The sequence below is a fragment of the Pseudopodoces humilis genome, chromosome 7, assembly GCF_049639895.1.
Source record: "Pseudopodoces humilis isolate 2021_Gansu_Grassland_sample_001 chromosome 7, ASM4963989v1, whole genome shotgun sequence".
Lineage (NCBI taxonomy): Eukaryota > Metazoa > Chordata > Aves > Passeriformes > Paridae > Pseudopodoces > Pseudopodoces humilis.
In genome coordinates, this window is record NC_142206.1 from 18,504,094 (window position 1) to 18,527,958 (window position 23,865).

The following is a 23,865-nucleotide window of genomic DNA, read 5'->3' on the forward strand; positions in this document are numbered from 1 at the left end:
GTCTTCCATGTCAGGAGTCTTCCACTGTTTCCGTGGCAAGACATACACAGGTATTTCTCACTGGTGTTTGCTGTTGGCTTTCTCAGTCCCATTTTGTGTCATTTCCTCTGGACTTGCGTGTATCTCGATGAGCAGGGTGGCCTGGTCCTGCTTGCTGGGGAAAGGGCAATAGATTTTTCCAGAGATGCCTTTTGTTGTCCCCACAGTGAGGGCAGCCAAAGAGTTGTCAGGGAGACAGAAGCACAAAACCTTTTGGCATAGTTATTTGGCCTGTTAATCTTTCACCAACACAGATCAGAGGGTATTGGGTGCTTTGCCCAGGGCAGGAGGTCTACAGAAGATCCACGTGACATAAACCTCTCTGAAACTTCTAACAAACACTAGATTTTGTACTTTAGAGACTCCTGATAAGTGCAGTGTAGTGGGAACCAAGAGTGGAGAGATACCAGCAGTGGCTGGATAGGAAATGACACTTTTGCTGTTGGGCTGAATGACAGGCATCTCACTTCAAATTGCCTGGTTGACTGGTGGACCTCCTTCCAGCATAAACTTTATTCCTAACATTAGTGGTCTTCCTGAAAGTATCATGCCAAGCAAGAGGGGCAGAGACATCCTTCACCAGCCACAGCATCCCCTCCATTTGCCCACCAGGGAACATCCTAACAAGCACTAAAGCTGGGAGCTTGGGCCATCCCCAAGCTCTTGCCTATGCTTCAGCAGGTTTCAGATCAGACCCAGAAGCACAAGGACTGTTCCAGCAAACTCTTTGTGTGGATGACCCTGTTTTCCTGAGAGGGAATGAGGAAGAGGTGAATTCTCTGGCTTTCAACTCTTGTCTGGGCACTGAGGAAGGTGGATTTTAGCTCACTGAGCTCTCCCAAAGATTGGTTCCCATCTCCTCCAGGAGAAGATAAGAAAAGCAGCTGGAGGGAAAGCCTCTAGTGTTTCTCCTGTGGCTCAACAAAGGCTCTGTTTCCCAGGCCATCATTCCACCCTCATCTGTCAGCATCTGCAGGCACAGGAGGGAAAAATAGATCTGTCCTTCTGCTCCTGGATCATCTGCAAACTATTGAAACATTAATTCATCTTCACACCATTGAGAAGAGTAAGAAAGCAGGTTACTTCAACCCACAACTATGCAGCTCTAGTGATGGCAGGGTTTTCCTTGAGGAGAAGAGCCAGTAGGAATCTGGGAGGAGGTGTAGAACTGAGGCCCATGCTTGCTGCTGAGGAGCAGCTTTAGGGAGACACGACCAGGGGTATGCCCAATGGACCCTTCCGGGCAGTGTGAGCACTCAGCTTGTGCAGAAGCAGGGGGCCGCCTGTGCCTTAGCCCCGGCTGGGAGATGGGATGCAGAACCCCCAGGTGAGGTGACAGGTAGGCAGTAATGTGCTCAGTATCCCTCCTAGGCCTGGCAGGACAGCCTTACCTGGAGAATGGAGAAACTATGCAAACTCCATCATCTCTATCCACACTTTAACACCGTGGTGGCCTAATTTTCAGAGGGATCCTTCAGTGGCCACCACTCCCTTGCTCTGGGCAAAACCATGCCAAGTGGCCACACACATAATTCGGTGGGAGAAGTTAAAGCTGCCTTTGTCATCATCAAGGGCTTTTTACAACATTTGCTTCGTCACAAGCCAGACGCAATCGTGTACACAGTGCTTGCTCTGCAAGGCCCTGAAGAGCTGCCACGGGAGGAAAAAAGCCGTCAGAGCCCCAAAGTGTTTCCCTCCCTCTAGCAGGCACCATGTGTACGACAGCAGAGGTTGCGTGGTAACGGCAGCAGGAAGGCGCCAGCTCTGCCCCCCCTCGATCCCGCACAGCACCGACAACAGCAAGGTACGTACCAGCGGCAAAAGCAGGCTCTAGAACTCCCGAAACTTTCCCTCCTGCTTTCCGGGGAGGACCACGGAACCATTTCAAAGCCGTGCTTTGTAAGGGAACAGCTGGTTGTGCTTAGTTGAACTGTTGAGCCAGGGTTATGGGAAGACGGTGTTCGTAGGAAGAAAAAACTGGGGGAGATGCTGAGATTTCGGGGGTGGAGGGAGGAAAGCAAATCGGGGTGTTGCCTAGTGCCTCTCGGCACTTCAAAACCTTTCTTTGTTCTGTCTTGTGAAAATCTGAATGAGGTTTTACCGGGGCTAAAACTACCGGGAAACAATAGGGAGGGAAACAGGGAGTAGCCGGCAAGCGGAGGAGGAAGCGAGCCAAGGGATGACGAATCCCTTCCAGCCCTGACCAAGCGCTGCCACCCTCGCCCCGCCTCGGGGCGGATGTGCGGGACAGCCACTGGTCCCTGGGGTCGGGTGGGGGCAGTGGCACGGAGAGAGCCCGGGAGGGCAGCGGGCCTGGCAGCAGCACAAGCCCGAGGCGCCCATCCTCCACTGCTCTACAGCTTAGTTCGAAGAGCTCAGAGAGGCCTTTGTGCCAGCGAGGTGCCGCTCTCTCCTCAACGTGTTGCGCTAATGAGGGACAAAGATAGTCGTGGATAGGAGCGGTGACAGAGATGGGGAGCAGGGACATCCCAGGCCCTCCAAGCTGGCCCCAGTGCACAGCTGTCTGGAAGCTGGAAGTCAGGGAGACCACTGAGGATATTTTTGTTGTTTCCGTTTCGAACAATTCCTAGTTCCAAGCTCCCTAGGGAAGTCCTGTCTCCCCTGGCCGAGACCTTGCCATGGTGCCTCTGCCCTGGGTGACCTGCATGCATTCCCATCTTGCTCCAGATCCCGGCACACAGCAGAGGTTGCCCTCCCAGCCAGCTGGGACACTACCTCACTTTATGTTTGATACTCCCACCCTTCGTGCATCCTCTCATTATAGGGATTTCTCCTAATCCTGTCTTGTCTCCTGTATGTCCCAGTGCTCCTGCTCAGGGGGGAAGAGAGGCAGGGAGATCAGGGTGGATGAAAAAAAAAAAGGGGGGGGGGAAACAGGAGATAGGAATAAAAGGAAAGGGAGGAAAAGAGGATGAAAATGAAGTTGGTGAGTAGATGAGAAAGAGGGAAGACAGAGTAAGAGGAGAGATAGCAGAAGGAACAAAAGAGAACGGTGAAAGAAGGGAGAAGGAGGAAAAGGAGAGAAAAGAGGGAAGGGAGGGGGAGAGGGAAGGAAGGGAGGGAGGAAGGAAGGAGGGAGGGAGGGAGGGAGGGAGGGAGGGAGGGAGGGAGGGAGGGAGGGAGGGAGGGAGGGAGGGAGGGAGGGAAGGAGGAAGGAGGGAAGGAAGGAAGGAAGGAAGGAAGGAAGGAAGGAAAGGAAGGAAGGAAGGAAGGAAGGAAGGAAGGAAGGAAGGAAGGAAGGAAGGAAGGAAGGAAGGAAGGAAGGAAGGAAGGAAGGAAGGAAGGAAGGAAGGAAGGAAGGAAGGAAGGAAGGAAGGAAGGAAGGAAGGAAGGAAGGAAGGAAGGAAGGAAGGAAGGAAGGAAGGAAGGAAGGAAAATAGAGGAAGTAGAGGAAAGAGAAAGAGGGAAGGGGAAAGCACATGAGAGTAAAGTAGAAAGGGAAAAGGGAAAAAGAAGAAGAAAGTGAGGAAAAAGACAGGAAGGAAAGAGGTAGGAAGGAAATAAAACAGAGTGGAGGGGGGAAGAAAGAAGGGAAAAGGGGAAAGGGGGAAAGAAAGTCGGAAAAGGGGGGAAAGGGAAGCAGGGAGGAGTCAGGAAAAATTGAGAAAGAGAAAGACAAGAAGCGGGAAAGAGAGGGGAAAGGGCGCTAAGTGTCAGAGAGGGCAAGAAAAAAGGGAGAGAGGGGAAAAACGGAGGGAGAAGAGGAAGAAAAAGGGAGAGAAAGAGGAAAAGGGGAAGAAAGGGAAAAAGGGGAGGAGGGACAGATCCTGCTCCTCCCATCCGCGATACGAGGCGGAGCCGGGCCGGAGCCGGCGGCAGCTGCGCGGTGGCGGCGCGGCGGTAGGAGCTGGGGAGCCGGGCCGGGCCGGGCCGGGGGGAGCAGGGAAGGAAGAAAGCCTGGTAGGAGAAGCGCTGCCTGCGGTGCGGGAGGCGGTGCGGGAGGCGGCGGGGCGGTGAGCACCGGGGCGGGGGAACGGGGCAGGGGCGGCAGCGGTGGCGGCTGTGCCCGGGATAGGACCGGGCCGCTGCCCGGGATCCCCCCGCGGCTCGCAGGAGGGTGCAGAACTCGGGGCTGGGGGGAGAACCCTTTCTCGATCCGGACGGGAAACTGCCCGAGCGACGCGGGGCGGGCTGTGACAGTCTGGCTGCCACCGTCCCCTTGCGTGTCGCCGCTGGCTGCGGTCCCCATCACCCCGCGGCACGTGGGGCTGTGGTGCCATCCCACGGAGGCCGTGGGCCGGGATTCCCGGCAGCGCTCGCGTTGGGAGGGGAAGGGCAGAGGCCGAGCACGTCCGTGAGCTCAGGATCCCGCTGGCGCCGTGTCCCGGTCCCTCCGCGCTTCCCGAGCGCCGCCCTCCCCACGTGGGTGCCGGCTTTATTGTGGGTGCGAGCTGAGGGAGCGCTGGTACCGAGCTGACCTCTGCGAAAAGCGAGTTTGGGGTCCCGGCGATGTTCCGGACTGGGATGAGGGAGACGGTGGCTGACTGCAGCTCACATTCCGATGGGATAGCTCAGGGATTATTTCTTTTACAAATGCCAGTCTGAGTCATGCTGGGCAAACCAGGAGACCAAGGCTGCGTTTTGTCACCTACTACAGCGCTGCCTTTAACCCTATCCTTTGTAGACTAAACCTAGAGCTCAACTACTACCCTTGGCATGTTTTTGTGCATGTTTATCTGGAAGCGTTCTGCACTGTGCTGTGGCTACATCACTTCAGAAATGCAGTTTGACTGCACAAGAAAAAAAAAAACAAAACAAAAAAAATTGTGCTTACAAGCGTCTCTGTACTTAGATTTGCCCAACCAGAGTGATCTTTTAAACCTGGGATATCAAAGTGTGGAGGACCACTTCTCCCATCCTCACAAGTTCCACTTCTCACATACAGACACATGTGCAGCGGGATTTTTAACTTGAGCCCAGGCAGTTCTCATGCTCATCTTCATCACTGACCCAAATTATCTCAAAAATACCCCAAGTTTAAGTACAGCTTGAGGTTCCACAATGGGTCAGGTGTGCCATGCTGGTGGAACTTTGTGTCTGTGTGGCTTAGCAGTGCAATAGTGAGTAGCACCACACCCCCTATAAAGCTCCTTCTGGTTAAGTTCTCTTGGAGGGGGAAGGGGAGAGTCTTATTCTCACACAAGCAGCCTTGTGTGAGATAACAGGCTTTTGCCATATCTCTTCAGGATTCCTGTGCTTTTTTCCTCTCAGAAGAAGGCCTTCCCAAGTCCCAGACAAAACCATTCCAACTCTCCTGGCCTTATACTGGTGTTTGCAGGTTTTGGAAAATCATAATCTGTTCCCTTTGCACAGTATGACTGATGGCTGAGAGCTGGGGGGACTGAGGAACGTTGTTGCTTCTCAGTCCATTTTAAAAAAGAGTGGTTTTATTTTGTTTTAATTTTCAGGTCTTATCTCAACCGTCAAAATGGAGCTTGACATCCAGTGTGAAGAGATGAGCCCATCTAGATGGGCTGAACTTCTGACCACAATGAAATCCTGCAAAACCATCAGGTAGTAGCTAGTTGTGTATCATCTCTTTTGAGTAAGAACTGTTGCATTTCTCTCCTGTGCTTTTCATCTTCAGAACTGTTTGACCTGGGACTTAGAAATTGCATGGAATGAGTCTACCTATTTGTATCCAGAGAGTTAATTTAAAGGGGGGGATAAACCCCCCACCTCTTGCAAAACTTTTTCAACTACAGGTAAAATATCCTTTGATATGAAGTAATATTGCCCTGTTTCTTGGTGTGCCATAGGGCTCAGCTAGGTAATGTGATTTAAATATTTGACCACCATTTTGGTTATTCTGCCTTTGTCTCTCAAGAGGGGGAAGACAGGAATCTTCAGGATTCCTGTGTTTTTTTAGGATTGCGCTGCTTATTAGGTTGCACACTCTTTGGGTTGCAGGCTTGATGCTGTCAATCAGTAGTCAGGTACAAGCCGTGTGCCATTTTAATTCTTCACTTGACCTTCAGAAGTACCAGTCTTGATTGTTGAGTGAACGATGGGAAGGAGCCATCTCCTGGGGTGTAAGGTGTAGGACAGGGCCCAGAAGAATTGCTACTGCAATCTTTCCCCTCTCCTGGCTGGGAATTCACACTTCATGGGATGGCATCATCCTGCTGGGGCTGGAGAAGATGAGCCACTTCATGCCAGCAGTGCCTCAGAGGGCTTTGGACCTGGTGAGGGCAACTTTTCCTTTGCAAAGCAGCCTTTACAGGCAAAGCTGCATGGGCCTGGCCTTGACTTCCCAAGGCCTGCCTTGGTTGGCAGAAGGCAGTGGGATGGTTGTCTCCTGGGCAGAGGCTGGGCTGCTCCAGAGGCAGTGGATGAGGGTGACTGCTGCAGGGATTATTCCATCAGTGTTGAACATGATCCCACTGGAAGCCATGTCTTCTTGCCAGGGGAGGGAAGGAGAACCTTCATAGAGTTTCAGTTTTCATACTGTTATCTAAGGAGAAATGACTAGGCAGCTTCTGGCAATCCTGGCTTTGCCTGGGGCTGTACAGTTCTTCATGACGCCTTCCTTTTGCTCTGTGTCTTTTCTGCCGCCCTCTATACCTCCCTGGCTGTCCTGTGCTCCTGATCCTTTCCTTGGCTCTCCTCTCAATTAAATTCATCCCTGTAAATTTAGCAGCACCTAGAAAAATGCTGATGTCCAGTGGGAGAAACTGCTGCAAACTGAAAACTCAGGGTTGGTGTACTGAGATTCCTGCTGGAGGGAGATGGTGCAAACCAGCATGACTCACCTGCAAGACACCAACCTGCTGATGAGTGTCACTTGGGGCTGGCTGCAGTTCCAGCTAGGCTGTTCTCAGTGCAGAACCAGTCAGACAGCCTGTGAGCTGGCAGGTGGTTTGTCACTCTCACTGTTTAAATGAAGGTGTTTCCTCCAGCTGTAGGGGGATGACTTGTGCTGTCTTCTGTGCAGCACAGAGGAGGAGCAAGGCTTGGGAAGCTGCCATCCAGCTCATCCTGTGGTGCATCCCAGAGCATGGCTTGGTTTGGGCCATGCAACACCCAGCAGGTCCTGCACATACTTATGAAGGCATCCCAGGACCTGCAAGAATATTGCCCACTCTACCTTCATGAGCAGTGCTCCTGCCAGGGAGAGCAGAGCAACTCTGAGGACTAATGTGCTCCTGTCTCCTTGTCTTTCAGGTTGGATGATTGCAATCTTTCCAGCAGTAACTGCCAGGATCTCTCTTCCATCATCAATACAAATCCATCCCTCACAGAGCTGAAGCTGAACAACAATGAGCTGGGAGATGCAGGTGTTGAATACCTGTGTAAAGGGTTGCTGACGCCAAGCTGTAGCCTACAGAAGTTATGGTAAAGCCCCCACTGATTGTCTTGTTCTATCATGCTGTCACAAATTAGTGTTTTGAAGTCTCTTAAAGCATCACTGGCAGAGGCAGGTTTAATATAAAAGTGAAAGCACAACAGTTTGTTGACAAGGTTCACTCTGCTACTTACTAGATGGTTAAAGCACATAGAGAAAAAACAAACAAAAATCTAAAGTAAATAACCAGTGTCAACTGAAGAATTATCTACATGGAGGCTGGGAGAAGTGGAAGGGTCAGGACAGGAAAGGGTGAATAAAGAAGATAGTCCTTCTGAATACCAAGGTTTAGAATCTTTGCTAAACTGAGTCCTGGACTGGACCAACACTTTAGGCCTGTAAATTTTAACAGTACTTAAACAATCTAGGACAGCAATAGACACAGTCCATTTGTTATAGCATATTCCCACTCACAACTACACAAAGCTAAAGGAGTATGTACAAGGTGCTCACCTATGGAAAATTCCCCTCAAATTCAGTGAAGGACTCACATCAGATGCCTTTGAGGTTGAGCCTTGTGGACTGGGGGTGCCAGCCCAGGGTCTGTCATCATTCAGCAAACCTCAGAATGCAGCAAACTGGAGAGTTCCTTGGCTCTGAGAGGCATTTTATAGAGACCCCACCACATTATAGCATTAGTGGACTTCCCTCAGCAACTAAAAGGTGCAGGAGCTTTAGTCAGAGACAGTGACTGCTGCATCTGCTCCTCAGAAGGCCACAAAGAGATGCTGGTTCTCTGTCCAGTATCTCTTCTGCAGGCTGCAGGAATCCTCCAGCTCCTGAGGGGAATCTGGGATCCTCACTCTGGATTTACAGGATCCTACCTTGTAAAAATAATTTGTCTTTTAGATCAGATATTAAAGTCCCTGTGCCCCCTGCAATGAGGACTCAAGCAAATAGAAAGAAAGTTGACTGTGAAGCTGATGAAACTGTAGCTCTCTGATGGGCCTTCAAGAAGTAACTGTGGAAGTACTGGAAGACTTAAGCAATTTTTCAGAGAGTTTGCCCTAGGCTTCAGACTTCTCCACATGCTCAAGTAACAACCTGGATTAGGGTTTTTCATTTCTGTAGAAATAAAATTGTCCATTTTTGGTGTTCTGGTAAGGTGCCTTAAAAGAGAAACCAAATAAAAAGGAAATAAGAGGAAGAGGAATATAAAGAGGAATAAATAAGAGGAATAAGAGGAAATAAAAGAGCAACCAAACCCAAGTCAAACCTCCCTGAACAACACCTCTTATTGGATAAGACATTGTGCCAAAGTCTTATCCAATAGCTCTATAAACACCCCATAGCAGTACTAGCACTCTTCCTATTGCTGCTTTTCCAAGCCTGAGTGCTGAAGGATCAGCTTCATAGATCCTTCTTGTACTATACTATTAAACTAAATTATATCCATGGTTGGATGAAATTTTAACTTCTACCTACTCTGTATCACATTTCTAGAGGGGGCAAGAAATCTTAAGATGCCTTTGCTTTATCTATGGGGTCAGCCTCCTGGTATTTAAACCACTTCTGTAAACCAGTTGTGGGGCTACCTGTAGGGTGAATTGTTATTCTGCTGGAGATGCTGTATGAGTGATTGGAAGGAGTGGATTGAAGGAAGCATGCGAACTATTGTTTGTGGCACGAGTGTTATTGATAAAATATTATGGCATACCTGTAAAATAATGGCACTAACCTGGACAAACCACTTCCTAGAGGGTTATGCATCATCAGAGCTGTGGTGTCCTTTCCAAGCTTCAACCTCGGCAGATAAATCTCTCTGAGAAGAGACTCTGTAATTCTAGGAGTGCATTTCCCTCACCCCTGTTGCCTCTCTCCTGCAGGCTGCAAAACTGCAATCTGACAAGTGCCAGCTGTGAGACCTTGCGCTCTGTCCTCAGTGCCCAGCCATCCCTGACAGAGCTGCACGTAGGGGATAACAGACTGGGAACTGCTGGAGTGAAGGTGCTGTGCCAAGGGATGATGAACCCCAGCTGTAAGCTGCAGAAGCTGCAGTAAGTAGTCACTGGGTTTTTTTGGTTATCACACAGGTCATGCCTGCCTTTTCCTTGAGACAAGTAGGAGTTACGTTGCCAGGTGTGGATTTGTTCTTGTTTTACCTGAAATTATCATGCTTACTCATGCTGGTGGGTCTTGTGGGTTTGGAAGTCAGGTGTCTGTTCCCACAGGCTTTGTTTAGCCCTCCTGGCAGTGGTGGCTGTGAATGCAGGACCTCTCAGATGCCCAGGAAACATCAGATTCTGCTGCCCTTGCTTCTTGTTTCATGACTGAGCAGGACCTGGGTGTATTTGCAGCCCCCAGCTCCCCCCGGTCAGGCCCAGAGCTGATGGTGTTGCAGTGCAGAGCTCAGCCCTGTGCTCCAAGCTGCCTGTACACTGGTTTAATGGAAGCCTAGTGTAAAAATTGGTCTTGCTAAGGTCCATTGGGATCTAGTTTAAGAATTAATGCTTCCTGATATGAGCAGAGAGATGCTGTTAAAAACTCTTACAGTGTATCTCTGGTTTTAGGCATTGCCTGATCTCAACTCACATTGGTGTGTTTTCTGCCCTGGCTAACACACCAAGCTCAGCTGATTCTTGTGGTAGCAGGATGTGTGAGGAGGGTTGTCTTTTTGCCTGGACTTCTTTTCTTCTTGCAGGCTGGAGTACTGTGAACTCACAGCTGATATTGTGGAAGCTCTCAATGCTGCTCTGCAAAGCAAGCCCACCCTGAAAGAGCTCAGCCTGAGCAACAACACGCTGGGAGATACAGCTGTAAAGCAGCTGTGCCAGGGCCTGGTGGAGGCAAGCTGCAACCTAGAGCTACTACAGTAAGGAAGAGCTGCTCATCTCTAATGGCAACTAGTGCTGCTGCTAGTCACACCATCCATAGGACAGGAAAAATTGTTGTCAGGAATGCTTCAAATGTAGGACAGATTTTTTGCTGGCTCAGATTTATGTAACTGGAAACTTCACACAAATGTCTGGGGCTTTCAGTTTGGGAGTTTTTGGTGCTCCAGGTTAAACCACCACTTACTAAGGGAGACTGCTCACCTGTGTCTCAGAGCAGAGGAGCAATCACCCTCAGTGGTTCTAGTTCTTAAACTGGAATTACCAGCCCATTGAGAATACTTATTCAGAGCCTTTTTTTGCTACAAAACAAAGGTGCTGGATTTGGCCTCATTTCTGGGGTAAAGCCCATGAAGGGCTTTCTGGGAAAAGCATGATTCATTTTATCTTGCCCCTGAGGTTCAGCAGGGGTTGGCTGGGGGACTCACTGTGTGATGCTGCCAAAGTTCCTCTTAAAAAGGATGACTGATAAAAAGGGGAAGTTTGGCAAGAACAATCCTTGCATTAATGCGTATGAATGGCTGGGTCAAAATGCCCTACAACCTCATGAAATGCAGGAGCAGTGTGTTGCCTCACCCAGAGTCCCACTTGGACACCTGTATCTTCTCTGAACCTTGCAGGATGTAGCACTGCCTGGCTGAGCTGCACTGGTTTGCAGCAAGGAACCAGCCCATAGACCCTTCTCAGTCTGAACTGGGTTAATGGGGTGTATCTAACACAGTGGGTCTGGAGCAGCAACTCCAACTGTGCTTTTTCCTGCAGCTTGGAGAACTGTGGCATAACCAGCGATAGCTGTATGGAGATTAGTGCTGTTCTCAGGAACAAGTCATCTCTGATGGATCTCTCTGTGGGGGACAACAAGATTGGGGACTCTGGTCTGGCTCTGCTGTGCCAGGGACTGATGCATCCTAGCTGCAAAATCCAGAAGCTGTGGTAAGTGTGGGCAGAGGTTTCTCATATCCCTTCTGCAGCCTCTGAGCTCTTTAGGTTGTGCTGTTGGTTTGCTCCTAAGTGGAAAGTTTCTCATTTACCCTTTAGGTCAAAAAAGTGTCTCAGCTGCAAATCAGTTAATTCCCAAAAACTGTGTGGAAAACACCATGAACAAGTAGGGCCACACTGAAATTGCTTGGATCAAATTCTGGGAAGAGGGCGAATGGAAGTTTGTGATGGCATTGTCTTGGTTTCCAGTTGAATTATCTGTCTACTAGAATTGCATATTTCTGTTTCTTTTTTTGTGTGTGTTACAAGCAGAGCTTTTGGTGCAGCAGGTGGAAAGTAAGGAAAGGAGAAAGCTGTGTAATATGATGTATGAAAGGATACAAGAAAATGAGACAATGTAACCAGAAATTCAGAATACTAAAAACTAGGACTTGGTTTTCTAATCTAAGTCGTTCTTGGGAGAAAATAGTATTTTGTTCTTCCCTGCAGGTTATGGGACTGTGATCTCACAAGTGCTAGCTGTAAAGATCTCTCCAGACTCATCAGTTCAAAGGAGACCCTCACAGAGATCAGTCTGATAGACAATAACCTGAGAGACTCAGGGATGGAAATGCTCTGTCAGGCACTCAAGGATCCGAAATCTAAACTTCAGGAGCTATGGTGAGCTGCTGTCAAGTTTGACATACCCATTGCCTTCTTTGGAGGCCTCAAAGAAGAAAGTTGTAAGTGAAGTAATGCCCACACAGATAGATCCTCAGTTGCGATGGTTCCATAAGCAACTCCTGCTGGTTGTTACTGAAAGGATTTACAGAGTTAAAAATGGCTTTTCTAGACTTAAAGACTTTAAAAAGATTTGTACTTCTAAACTTGTAGACACTTTGAAGATGTGCCCCATCACAGTTATCCTGTTACAAGCAAAAGGAGACCAAGCATCACTTGCAGAGTTTCTAATTAATTGTTCTATTGTGCAACAAATGGCAGTTAAGAGGCTTTTGAAGTTTGAAAGGCCTGATGGAATAGTAAAATGAGTGCTGTGATCAAATATCTCAGGTTCTCCACTGGAGCTAAACTCTGTCACTGGTGAAACAAAAGAAAGCTCTAGTGACATTAAACATTTCTTAGCATCCTGTCATGTTGACTGTGTTACCTTTTAGGCTGGGATGGTCTGGTGGCTGGGAGCGGAAATTTGTTCTTTCACTTAGAACTTGAATTTTCCTCCACTGCAGATTCAGCTCCTGCCCCCAGCTGGGTTCTTCCCCTGCCTGGTGGCCTGGAAGTCAGTGGGGTGCCCCCAGGAGTGCACAGTGGAGCCAACAGTGACTGTTAGAGCAGCACACTACACCGCACACTACTACTTTGTTCCTGTGCTTTTTGGGCAGGTGCCTTTCCTAGGTGCACACTCCAAGACACATCCCACATAAAGGGTGGGAGAGGTGGTGCCTGTAAAGGACTGAGCAGACAGGCATTGAGAGGAGTACAGTGATTGAAGGAAAGCTCTGGTTCCTCTGTTCCCACTGTCTGGGCTTCTGTTAAGTAAATGTAAAGAAGTAAATGGTGCCTGACAGTCTCTAGGTGTCCCACCTAGATCTCATGTCACTTTTTCCTTGCAGGGTTAGGGAGTGTGGGCTCACCACTGCTTGCTGCAAGGCTGTCAGCTCTGCTCTCAGCACCAACAAGCACCTGAAAGTACTGCACATAGGCGAGAACAAGCTGGGAGATGCAGGTGTCGAGCTCCTGTGTGAAGGGCTGATGCACCCCAACTGCAACATCCAGTCCCTATGGTAAGGTGCACTCTCAGAAGTCGTGTTCTCTCTTGCTACCGGAATTCACCCTTTGTCTTCTACTTCCAAGGTACTTGTGCCAGCACAAGTGCTGGTCCAGCCTCACTAGAAGGAGCAGGCAGGCAACTGGAGCATCATCTCTAGCCCTGGGGTGGGATTTGCCTTCCCCATGAGCTGTTCCCTTTCCAGCTGGGCCAAGCTCTGGGCTCTGTGATGCTCAGGGCCCCATGCTTGTTCTCTCCATGCCATTGGACAGAACCCGAAGCTGTGCTCTGATGCCTAAATTCACAGTGAGTGAGTGGAGCAGATGGGTCATTGCAAGTCTGTCCCAGAAAATTATGTCTTTTGACCACTTAAAGCTACTTGGTCATCAACCGAGAGGCCTCAGTTGCTCTCTATTTAGAGAGGTGGTTGCAAATCTCAAGTATAGTAATAAGAGAAGATGATGCATGATGATGAAATAGGGAATAACTTCAATGGGTTCCTTCTAAACCCATAGCCACATACTCTTAAGCTTTAGGGAGGCCTTTGGGGTGTTCAGCAATCAGCATGAGGGCAGCTCTGTGTCTTGTCTCTGTGGCAAGACCACAGGCCAGCCCCTGCTGATGTCTCGCAGATGCCATCTTCTCAAGGATCTCTGGTCTGTGCCATGATGTCTGCACCTGCTGCCCAGGTGTGGGCAGTGTTTCCTGGATCAGGGCTTACTGTGCTGGCCTCTTCCTCTCCCTGCAGGCTGGGTAACTGTGACCTGACATCAGGCTGCTGTGCCACCCTTGCCACTGCCATGGTCACCAAGCAGTGCCTCACCGAGCTGGACCTGAGCTACAACCCTCTGGAAGACGAAGGCATCAGGAAGATCTGTGAAGCCTTGAGGAAGCCCAGCTGCAACGTGCAGCAGTTAATGTGAGAGATGGTGGTAGCCCTGGCAGGGGTGAGAGGCTGGTGCTGGTGAGGGAGTAAGGGGGTCTTGGGCTTTAAAGCCAATTTTTGGCTGCTCTCAAAGGTAGATGGGGCTCCTCCTGGCATATGACCTTCCCATACTGGCCAGTTGTGCATCTTTCTCTTCCCTTAACAGGAGGATGCTCACTAAATCTCACTTGCTGTTTTCTTTTGGTGTAGTTTGTATGACATTTTGTGGAGTTCTGAAGTGGATGATGAATTGAGAGCCTTGGAAGAGTCCAAGCCTGAAGTGAAGATCATTTCATGAGTGGTGACTGCCTGCAGAACAACATCAAAGCAATGTCCTCTTCTTAATCTGAATTTTTCATATGTAAAACTAATTAACTTAATAGGGAATTTTCTTGTACCGAAACCATTCGTGGATTCCCTGAGTGGGTGTCTGGGGAGCTGCTCCACCTTCTCTGCATCTCTGGATGTACTAACTCTGAGACTCATGAAAGCTGCAGCATCACTATCCTTGAAATAAACAATTACTGTCTTGTAGAAGTGGGTCTCTAGCCTTTAGGAGCTCTTTAATCCTATAATCCCTTCTAACCAATTAGTTGGGCTTTAAAGAGAGCTCCTTTCCCAAGGCAAGAGAACTACGCACTATATTGTTACTGGGTGGTGCTTTTGGTAGGTCTCTGGGGAAGGCTCTCAAAAAAACCTAAATGTTTTTAATTTAAATTGAGCTCTCCCTTGTCTTTCCCTAAAAGAGTTCTTGGAAAAGCAGTGGTGGCCAAGGCACTAGAGAAAAAAGAAATGAGCAGCTGTTCAGCTGTGTAATGTCAAAATTCATGTCCTTTGAAAAGTGATTTTCCTACAAACAAAAGATGCTGTGTGCATTTCTGCTAGTATGGGAAATGATTAAATGATTGATATGTTTGATCTGGCAAAGAGTAGTTCTACAGGAACTTTATACTTAATTTTTCTACTTATAAAAATAAAATATATCTGTATATTTCTCCTTAAAGACCAATTTAGTTATTTGTGAACTGCAATACTACTAACACCTTGTTTTACTTGTTTGTTTTTTGTAAGTTCCTAGCTGAAACTCATCAGGAGAGGATCTTAGTCAAGGCTTTAGGTAAAGAACAAGCATAAAAGACATTTCAGTTTTCAGGAGATACTCAGGTTTCATGCCCAGAGTTAGAAGAAACCTTTATTCCAACAGAAAATGCAGCTGCTGCACACCTAAACCACAAAAGAGTGAATATAGCTTTAAAAATACAGAAGGCAAGCCTAGCATTGTCCTTGGCTGGCCTTGCAGGATGAATGCCAAAAAATCCCATTGTCCAGCATGTCTTCCTGGAGTGGTCACTTGGTGTTTCCTTCACTGACAAATTCTGTGTGGCACCCAAGGTAAAGGTGTTCTCCAGGCTTTGCTTTTTGCTGCTCACATTCATCCCATAGAGGCCACAACTGGCCTTTCGTTGTCCTAGAAGATTTGACCTAAGCAGTTTTTACAGTAGCCTTCACAAACCTAAAACGGTGCATGAGAAATAGCTTCCCTGTGTCTTCAGGCAGGTGTGAAGGATAGGATTTGGTTTTTTCCTCAAGGCATGTCTCATAGCTGCCCAAAATGCTAAAAACCCACTCCTTTTCGCTTTTGGTCCTCTCCATCAATAAAAATTTTCCCATTCTAAGGGGCTCATAAACAGGCTTTTCAGTTCATGGTCTCTCCTGGATTTGGCATGCACAGATGCCCAGATTAATTTCATGCTGGGGGAGAAGACAGGACTCCAGAGGGTAAAGAGATGTGTAGAGAGAGCCGGAAAAATCAGGCATCTGGGAGGGTGTAAAAACAGCTCTCTAAAAAGACACAGCAAATAGTATTAGAAGTGGATTTTCCTCATCCTGGCTACCTGAGGCAGGACACTCTGCTCTTGCACTGCAGCTGCAATGCCTGGAAAATGCCTCCTCTTCCTCATCCACAGGCAGATGTGCATTGGGAAGGGTCTGCCACCATGGCCCCACTGGGGCCGTTCAGCCTGGGACAGCCTGCTCCCACCAAGAGTGAAGTCAGTGCCTGCCTTTGATCCTGAGTGGCTCTGCATTTCCTCCAAGAATGCAGACAGAATTTGGAAAAGTCTCTGCAGCAAATGCCACGTGTCCAGCTCCCAGCCACAGCAAGGAAAACCACAAGAGCCGTATTTTGCCTCGTGAGCTCAAGGCATTTCAGGCCAGGCCAGCCTGGCAGAGCTCTACAGGATGGGGATGAATATCTGCACTCAGAACCTGTGCTGTGCTTTAGGACAACATCAAATCCTGTGCTTGGCTCTAAAATGCAGGTAGAAATCCCAGGATCCAGGAGGAAGCCCTGTAGCAAGAGACACTTGTACTCACAAATGAGACTCAAAGAAAGATTTCTATTCCTAAAAACTCATTTGTTTTCATTAATATGTTTGGTGGTCCAGCTCACTTTCCTGACAAACTTTGTCACAGCCGTGACCTTGGGAGAACTGAAATTTGCTTCTGCATTTTAGATGTGTGAGCAGGCAGCATTTTAAGCTGAAGTAGTCAGGAACTGAATCACAAATCTTTCATGTGGACTAGTAGTAGGCTGGCAGGCAAAGCCTTGCTCCTACCAGGATCGCCACTAGAGAACTCAGCAGTCCCTGGGACATTGCAGTCACATCCTGGTTCTCAGGGCAAATGCTTGTACCCCCTTGATACAGTGGTTTGCAAGTACTGACTTTCTACCAGCAACAGCTGAGTTTCACCTCATATAATGAAGTTTAAGGGCAAAATTATGCAGCCAAAATAGAAAATTAAGAAATACAAGTATGACTTTCACTTAAAGCAAATACCAGAACTTAAAAGACATGCCCCAGAGGTCTTGAATTCAGAAAAAACAGGATTTTGGACCTCAGTAACAGCGACAGTGGTTTAGGGTGTAGTAAAACTTCAGGTTTCTGCTAGGAGTTTCAGATTCTACAATAAATCTAATTTTTTATTCATCACAGCATCTGATCTTGAGCTGAGAGGTCACAGCGTTCCAGTTAACATTGGCAGAAGCAGTTAAACAAATATTCCTGTCCTCACAGTTTATACCCTAACCAAACCTCCTACTTGCTTTGAAATATCAAGTCATGACTCCCCTGGTATCTCTGACTGCTGTCTTGATGCCTGGGCGTTTTGGAAAGCAGTTCCAGCACAAGGCCCCAGATACCAGCTTCAAATAATAGTGATGCTACCAGCAATTACAGTGCTCCAGCTGAATCTGAAAGGGGAAATCAAGCCCACTGTGTTTGAAGAGTTAACCACACACAGCTCCCTGCTTTGAAAACAGTGCTTGCCATCTGAGTCACTCCCAAACCTCTTCTAAAACAGTCTAAAAGGGACATGCCTGAATTCCTCTTTCACACAGATAATTTTGATTTTCAACTATCATTTACAATATATTTCCTCCTTTCTGTGTGCCGATTTCATCAGTCTACCCTTCTTCCACCACACCTCTATTTCATCTTTTCCTAAAGGGGAAAAAAAACTCCAAACAAACCACTAGGCAGGAAAGCCTTTCTCCCCATATGTAAGAAGAATTTTGATCTACTTTACCCATTCCCCTCCTCACAGCTGCAAATGAACCATTTGAAATTTCTCCTCCTGGGGCACAATGTCACAGCCCCCTCCTTACTGAAGGATGCCCACTCCTCTGGCACTCACACCACAAATGCCAGCCAGTCCAGCGCACTCCCAGCTTGGAAAGGACCTGCAAATTGGCAGGTCGATGATTTTGTGAGGTTAGTCTTGCCTCTCTCAGCTAAAGCCAGCTGCATCCACTACGAGAAGAAACGCTGTCCCCAGCCGGAGGAAGAAACTCTGCTGGGTCAGATGACATCACAGATGATAAGCCTTTCCAAGCTTGAGGGCACATCAGTGGCATGTGGGATGCAGGACCGTGTGTCTGGAGGGGGATGGAAACTTTAATTGGCCAGTATGGTGTCACAGCCTATCTGGTTTGCAATCAGAGGCAGGTATGCAGTGGGAGAGGTGAATTGTTGGCACTTCTTAAGCCCTTGAAGACTTTCCAGAGCAAACACTCAGGAAAAGTCTTAAGCAAGGCTGTGCTGCCCTCAGGCTGGCACATAGCAGCCCATAATATCCGCAGAGGGAAATAAAGTGCCAGCACAGCTGTCACTTGCACAGGTACCCTATATGCAGCTCATGCAAATCCTCCTCTGCTGCTCCCTGTTTCCTACTTCACTGGTGATTATCTGGTGCCATTCGCACCTTAGCACTGCCCACCCCAACTTCTTTACATCCCCTCTGTGTTGCTTCTGCCTTGTCTACCCTTCACAGAAACACGCCAATTATGCTTGGCAGATGATTAAAGCACCTCTTTGCTCCTGGGTACAGAAGTGCTCTGCAGGCCATATTGGGATTATCTGGGAAGTGCTGCCTGCTTCCATGACTTCTGGGTGCAGCTCAGCTGAACCGGCTCCTCGTAGCCAGGTTAGAGGTGTCAGCTCATCTCTCACATGCCATAACTGCAAACCAAGGCAAGAGACCACACTCAGAGTTAGTTAGAATATAAAGCACCAAAGAGTTTGCCCCGTGGCACTTCCCACAAAGAGGAAAAGGAAGACTGTTTTGTTCATCCCTGCCTCCAGTGGGGACTTGTTGCTTTCTACACATCAGGTTCCCAGGGGATCCATTCCCTGCTCTGTGCCACAGGATGCAAAGCAAATCTAAATTAGACACACTACACGGCATGCAGCCCTGTCTCCTAACTACAGCAGGGCCAAAGATAGCTGTAATCCCACTGACATGGGTTACAGTCACCTAATGAATTCTCTGGGGAGGAAATCTGGCTGGATTTGATCACTTGAGAGAAAGCAAGCAGAGCTTCCAAGGCTGGAGAGAGAAAATGGGACTTCTCAGAGACTTCTCAGAGAAGTTCATCAAAGCCCAGGCGGGATAAGGAGTGAAAACCAGATGAGGGAGGAAGGAAAGCACTGGAGGATGATGTTCTACATCCTTTCTTGCCTCCCTCCAGAGTTCTTGGCCCTGTAATCTCCATGTAATTTAGCACCATCTTCTGAAAGAGAGAAGAACCACTCCTGCTTTTCAGATGGTTCATTGCTGCTAAGTGTTTCAAGCCTTTCTAGGTTCCTGGATTTTAGGCCTGGCAGAACTGAAAGGGTATGGGAATGGGTTTGGCACATCTGAGACTGTGGATCCAGCTCCAGAAGTGTGTGCAAAGATTAAAGAGTATTACTGCTGGCATCAAGCTGCTACAGGATATGTTTGTCAAAAAAAAACAAACCAAAAACCTGCTGCTTTGGATAGAGAAAGTAGATTTAAAACAGCTGCATAGCAAAAGCAAGTGGGAAACACCTACTCTTGGCCCATTCATTTATGCTGTGCCCCATGAAGGGTTTGCAGTGCTGGAAGGACTTCATGAGGCAATGTGGATTGGTGTTACCAAGTTCAGCAAGAGGTCAGAATTATTCTCCTGCAAGCCCCTCAAGAGCTCAGCCTGATTTCCTTCATGTCCTGCCTGGTGCCCGCTGGGCCTCTCCCAGGACCTGCAAGGGAGCAGATATGGAGCTGCTCTCATTGTGACTCTGACAGCTGGATTTTCCAAGCAGACACCCAAAACAGCAGCCCTCCAGAGTTTGGCTAGAGTTAATGAAGCAGCAGCCTCTCCACCTTGTTCCTTCCCCATGTATGCCTTGTTCTGACCTGGCTTCACCAAAATTGGCTCCCACCTTGCAGAGTGATTTTTCTTTGGTGAATGACAGTGAGTTAATGAATTTGTTTGGAATTAGAGTGTCTGCTGGAGATGGGGAGATGTGCAAAATACACTCTACACTGAAGCTGGGGAGCAGGGGCTCACCTGGAGCCTCTGGCAAAGGACCTCAGGAGAAACCCAAAGTCAACCATTAGGGTTTTGGAGCTGGAGTTATCAAGGACCAGAAGGCCACTATACTCCCACTGAAAGAGAGAAATTAGCAAGTTCAAGTCACCTCAGGAGTTGCTGGGACAGAAGCATCTCCTTTTGGCAGCACTATTGCCTGTCCTACACTGGATGTTCCAAGGAAACATTCCCTCAACAAATCACATAACCAGCGCTAGATGGAGTAAGTGGGTAGCATTAATTACACAACACACCCAAATGGGAAAACTGTATTTCCTGGGAGTCCTAGAAGAGATCATGAACTGGCCAGAAGGCAGAGATTTTGGAACAGTGCCTGAGAAGCAGCACCATATGAGTTACCAGAAAGTGAAAAAGGCTATGAGAGCTGGGAGAGTGTTGGTAACACACCTGCATTTTGGTTATTGCTGAGCAGCGCTGTCCCTGTGGCATTCCTTCTCTCCCATGAAAGGCCTGGGAGTGGTCAAGGTCCTGGAAGGGGAGCAGCTCACCCAAAGCAACCCCAAAGGGATATTACATATTATATGACATCAGCTCAAATAGAAAAGCTAAGGGAGGGAAAAGGAACGGGGGGCATTTGTTATTCTATAGTGTTTCCTCTCCAGAGCATCCTCACTGATGGAATTAGAGAAGAATTTTTCCCTTTGCTTACATATGAGAAAACTTTTGTTTCCCTTTTTTGCTTTACTAAACTGCCTTATCACAACCCAATAGTGCCCATCTTATTGGCACACAGCCAAATGGCAGGCCTTTTTTAGAACTCATTCTCAAAAGAGAGAGGAACCCAAGACAATATGTTTTCTACACAACATTTCACTTCCATTTCTATCCCAGTAATATCAAATCCTGCTCTTTCCCTCAAACATAAGCCCTTCCTACATTCCATTTATATCATAGTAGTGGAAAATATTCCTCTTTCACTCCAGCAGAAGCTCTTCCCAGGTGTGCACCACACGTGCAACAGAGTCCAAAAATACTAGAGACACAAAGCAGAATAGAATAACCTGGAACAGAATGGAGCAAAACACAACACAAGATATTTTACGTGCAACGTTGCACTTCAATTTATATTCTAGTAACAGTAAATCTTATTTTTTCACTCCAACAGAAGCTCTTCCCATGTGTGCACCAGGATCAGGACTAGACCAGTCAGAGAGATGCACAACAGGGAAACGGGGAGATGAGCTCTTTGGGATGCAAGGAAAATATGGTGAAGAGGTATCACTGTGTGGGACAGGGACCTTGGTTTGTTTCCTTGTGCATTAAGGGGAGCTTCAGAGCTTTTGAAGTACAAGACTAAGAGAACGGAAAACATTGGCAGAGAGGTTTCCTCTCACCTGATCAATAGTTTTAATTTACTTCCTTATCCTTTATCCATCTCCTAAATTTTCACTGAAAAAAGCAATTGCAAACCTTTCCCATACTTTTTTCTTCCCTTATGACCAAACAAAAACAGTTTCTTCTCCCACTCCAGCCTGTGTCTTGGTTACTGGATGTGGTTTCTGGTAAAATTAATTCCTTAAGTTCCCAGTGACCTTCCTACAGGAGAAAGCCCAGGCAGGCAGCTCTGCAGTGAGGAAATAGCCAGCTCAGCAACAGGAGAGACGAGACAGCACCAAAATACCACAGACAGCTGCTAAGAACAAACTATTAGAGGCTATTAGAGGGTTGCAGCTGCTCCTCTGATTAAGAGACAAGAACAGAAAGAAAAGCACGGCAAGAGGGGGATTAAGATCTGAAAGAGCCTGTCCTGCATGTCCAGGGGTGAGGGAAGTAGCATATGCTTGCTCTTCCTCTTGCAGCACAGGCTGGGCTGTGCAGTTCATTCACTGTCCAGCCTGAGCTGACACTCAGCTCCTGAGCAAGGCCATGCTCTTTCCAGCTCTTTCTTCCCACTGCCTGAACCAGGACTAGATGCTCATGTTATGCCAGGAGTCCTGGCTGCACCACACAACCCCTCATGGGTCTCCTGGCTCTACTGCAAAGGTACCAGGTCTAAACATACCTTCTTACCACCACTGTAGGAACAGGAGAGAAGTTCAACACGGCCAGACTATACAAGATCTGTACCTCTCTCTTCCTCTTGTCTTCATTTTCCTTAGGTGGAGTTGTTACAAACTGAGCTGAACAAGCCATGCTCCTACTCCATCATCTCCTTCAACAAGACCAAGGACCTCAGCAGCATGAATTCAGGACTCCTGCCCTGCTACTAGAACCATCCCTTCCTTCCTTCCTGCCTTCCTATCTGGGTCCAGCTGCTGAGGCAGGTCTCATCCCACACCCCCAGACTCCAGTGTGTGGTCCAGGAGGGCAAAAATGGGTGGTGGAGAACTGCAGCAGACCAGTATTTGGGATCACTCTGCTCCCTGCAGGATGCTAAGAGAGAAGCACCCTGAAGTGGGAAGTGAGACAGGGTGTGAGCTCAGTAGCCATAAAGAACGATGCCTTGCCCGGATAAGAAATGTGTAGTGGCTTCTGGAGATGACTCCTTCTCCTACCCCTCTAAGGAACAGAATGAGGCAGTCACCAGGCCTCATTGTACAGCCAGATGAGAGGCTGGCCCTTTGCAACATAAGACCTCAAAATTGCTATCAGCAATCAGAAGGTTCAGAAAGCCCAGAACCCCCCAAACTCTTTAGCTTTCAAATGGGTGCCCTACCAATTACTTGGGCATCTTATTTTTGGGCTCTGCATTATTGATGTAGTGGAGGGAATTGATCTCCCCAAAAATCTGTGTTTCATTTTTCAACCAACTATTCCCTGCACATGATCTGCAGACACCATGGGCTGGCAGGAAGAAAGTGCATGAAACTGAAGGCTTTGTACTTTGAAGCCCTTTTCACATTATGCCATCTTGCCTAGGAGCTCAGCTGGACATAGAGGGAAGAGGGTCACCCAGAAATCTGGAGTTGCACCAGCAGCAGGATAAAGACAAGCTGGTACTGCAGAGCTGGTGCAAGCTCTCCTGGTGTTAGCTAGGGGTGTAACCAGCCAAGGATTGATGGCTTTCCTGGGGCCACATAATCCTTTTCTGGTCTTAGGTATGTTTGCTCCTTGCAGGAGCAGCCAGCAATTGCTGGCAGTTTTAGAGTGATTGCTGCTCCTAAAAGCACTGCTAGACTAGATGGCTTGAGGCTCTGAACCTGAATGGCGGTTCCCACTTGTTGCTACAGATATCATGTTCCTTGACAAGTGTTCAGTAGCACATTATTTCAAAGCCCCTTTGATTTGGCCCCTATGTTTTCCTGGGGTAGCAAGCAGAAACACCGGGAGCTTGAACTGGATGTGGGAAATGGCTTCAGGCTGGAGAAACAGCTGTGGAGGGGGGACACAAAGAGGGTATTGAAGGCTGAAGCCATGTGTGAGAATGTACAGTGACAGCCCCAAGCCACCATGGAGCAACTGTGGGCAGCTGGCAGAGGATGTGCCCTTATGCAAGGGGACTCCAGCATCCCGGGCTCTCCACACAGCCCTGGCAAACTTTGCATGGAGGAAGGGCAGGACTCAGCAAGGTCGGTGTGATCATGGCCCCCACACAGCCTGTTTAAGGCTGTCTGAGAAAGGCGACAGGGTGATTTAATGCTTCTTGGGGTTCATGAGCTGGGTGGTCATTAGCTGGGTGGAACCATAGCAGAAGAAGTTTTTAGGCTGATACCACTGAAAGAAAGCACCTGAATTTCCCGTCTTGACACAGGCACCTTTGCTAGCATAAGAGCCCAATCCAAAAGCCCATGATTGTGAAGGGAAACACATGAACACAGGCCCTAAAGTCAGGAAGCATCCCTCAAATGAGTTCAGCTGTGTACCATATGGATGCACAACTAGAAGATAAAGACACTAAAAGATTGATTGATTTGTCCAATCTCAAGAAATGTAGCTGGGAGCTTGAATTTTTATTGAGATCCTCTCTGGCATCTCAGAAAGCCATTACCATTTTTTTTTCCTAGAAGTCTGCCAGAAGGAGTGAAAACAGAGACTTTGGGGATATTGAAGTGAAAGTGTCTTGGTGTGAGCCCTACTGTGTTTGCACAGAACAGGCTGGTAATGGGAATGGATTCTCCACCTCTCTATTCGGAGATACCAGACAGA

At 48.1% G+C, this 23,865-nt stretch overlaps 1 protein-coding gene across 4 annotated transcripts; it reads left to right on the plus strand.

Annotated features, from left to right (window-relative positions):
- Window positions 1-1,729: 1,729 nt before the first annotated feature.
- Window positions 1,730-14,868, plus strand: LOC102101520 (ribonuclease inhibitor). 4 transcript variants are annotated; one of them, XM_014252173.2, is made up of 10 exons: window positions 1,730-1,843; window positions 5,469-5,574; window positions 7,225-7,395; window positions 9,232-9,402; window positions 10,047-10,217; window positions 10,999-11,169; window positions 11,665-11,835; window positions 12,786-12,956; window positions 13,689-13,859; window positions 14,076-14,868. In XM_014252173.2, exons 2-10 carry the CDS (start codon window positions 5,489-5,491, stop codon window positions 14,161-14,163), a joined length of 1,371 nt encoding a protein of 456 aa, XP_014107648.2. In that variant the 5' UTR covers window positions 1,730-1,843; window positions 5,469-5,488; the 3' UTR covers window positions 14,164-14,868. The 4 variants fall into 4 exon arrangements, with proteins under 4 accessions (XP_014107648.2, XP_014107649.2, XP_087914470.1 ...); XM_014252174.2 differs by lacking the exon at window positions 1,730-1,843 and adding an exon at window positions 3,807-3,960; XM_088058344.1 differs by lacking the exon at window positions 1,730-1,843 and adding an exon at window positions 3,882-3,900.
- Window positions 14,869-23,865: the final 8,997 nt, after the last annotated feature.

Bases quoted from the DNA above. Each gene is read 5' to 3' on its own strand.
- LOC102101520 (XM_014252173.2), top strand. From the start codon at position 5,489: ATGGAGCTTGACATCCAGTGTGAAGAGATGAGCCCATCTAGATGGGCT. The intron at 7,396-9,231 runs GTAAAGCCCCCA...TCTCTCCTGCAG, and splicing joins TGTAGCCTACAGAAGTTATG to GCTGCAAAACTGCAATCTGA. The intron at 12,957-13,688 runs GTAAGGTGCACT...CTCTCCCTGCAG, and splicing joins TGCAACATCCAGTCCCTATG to GCTGGGTAACTGTGACCTGA.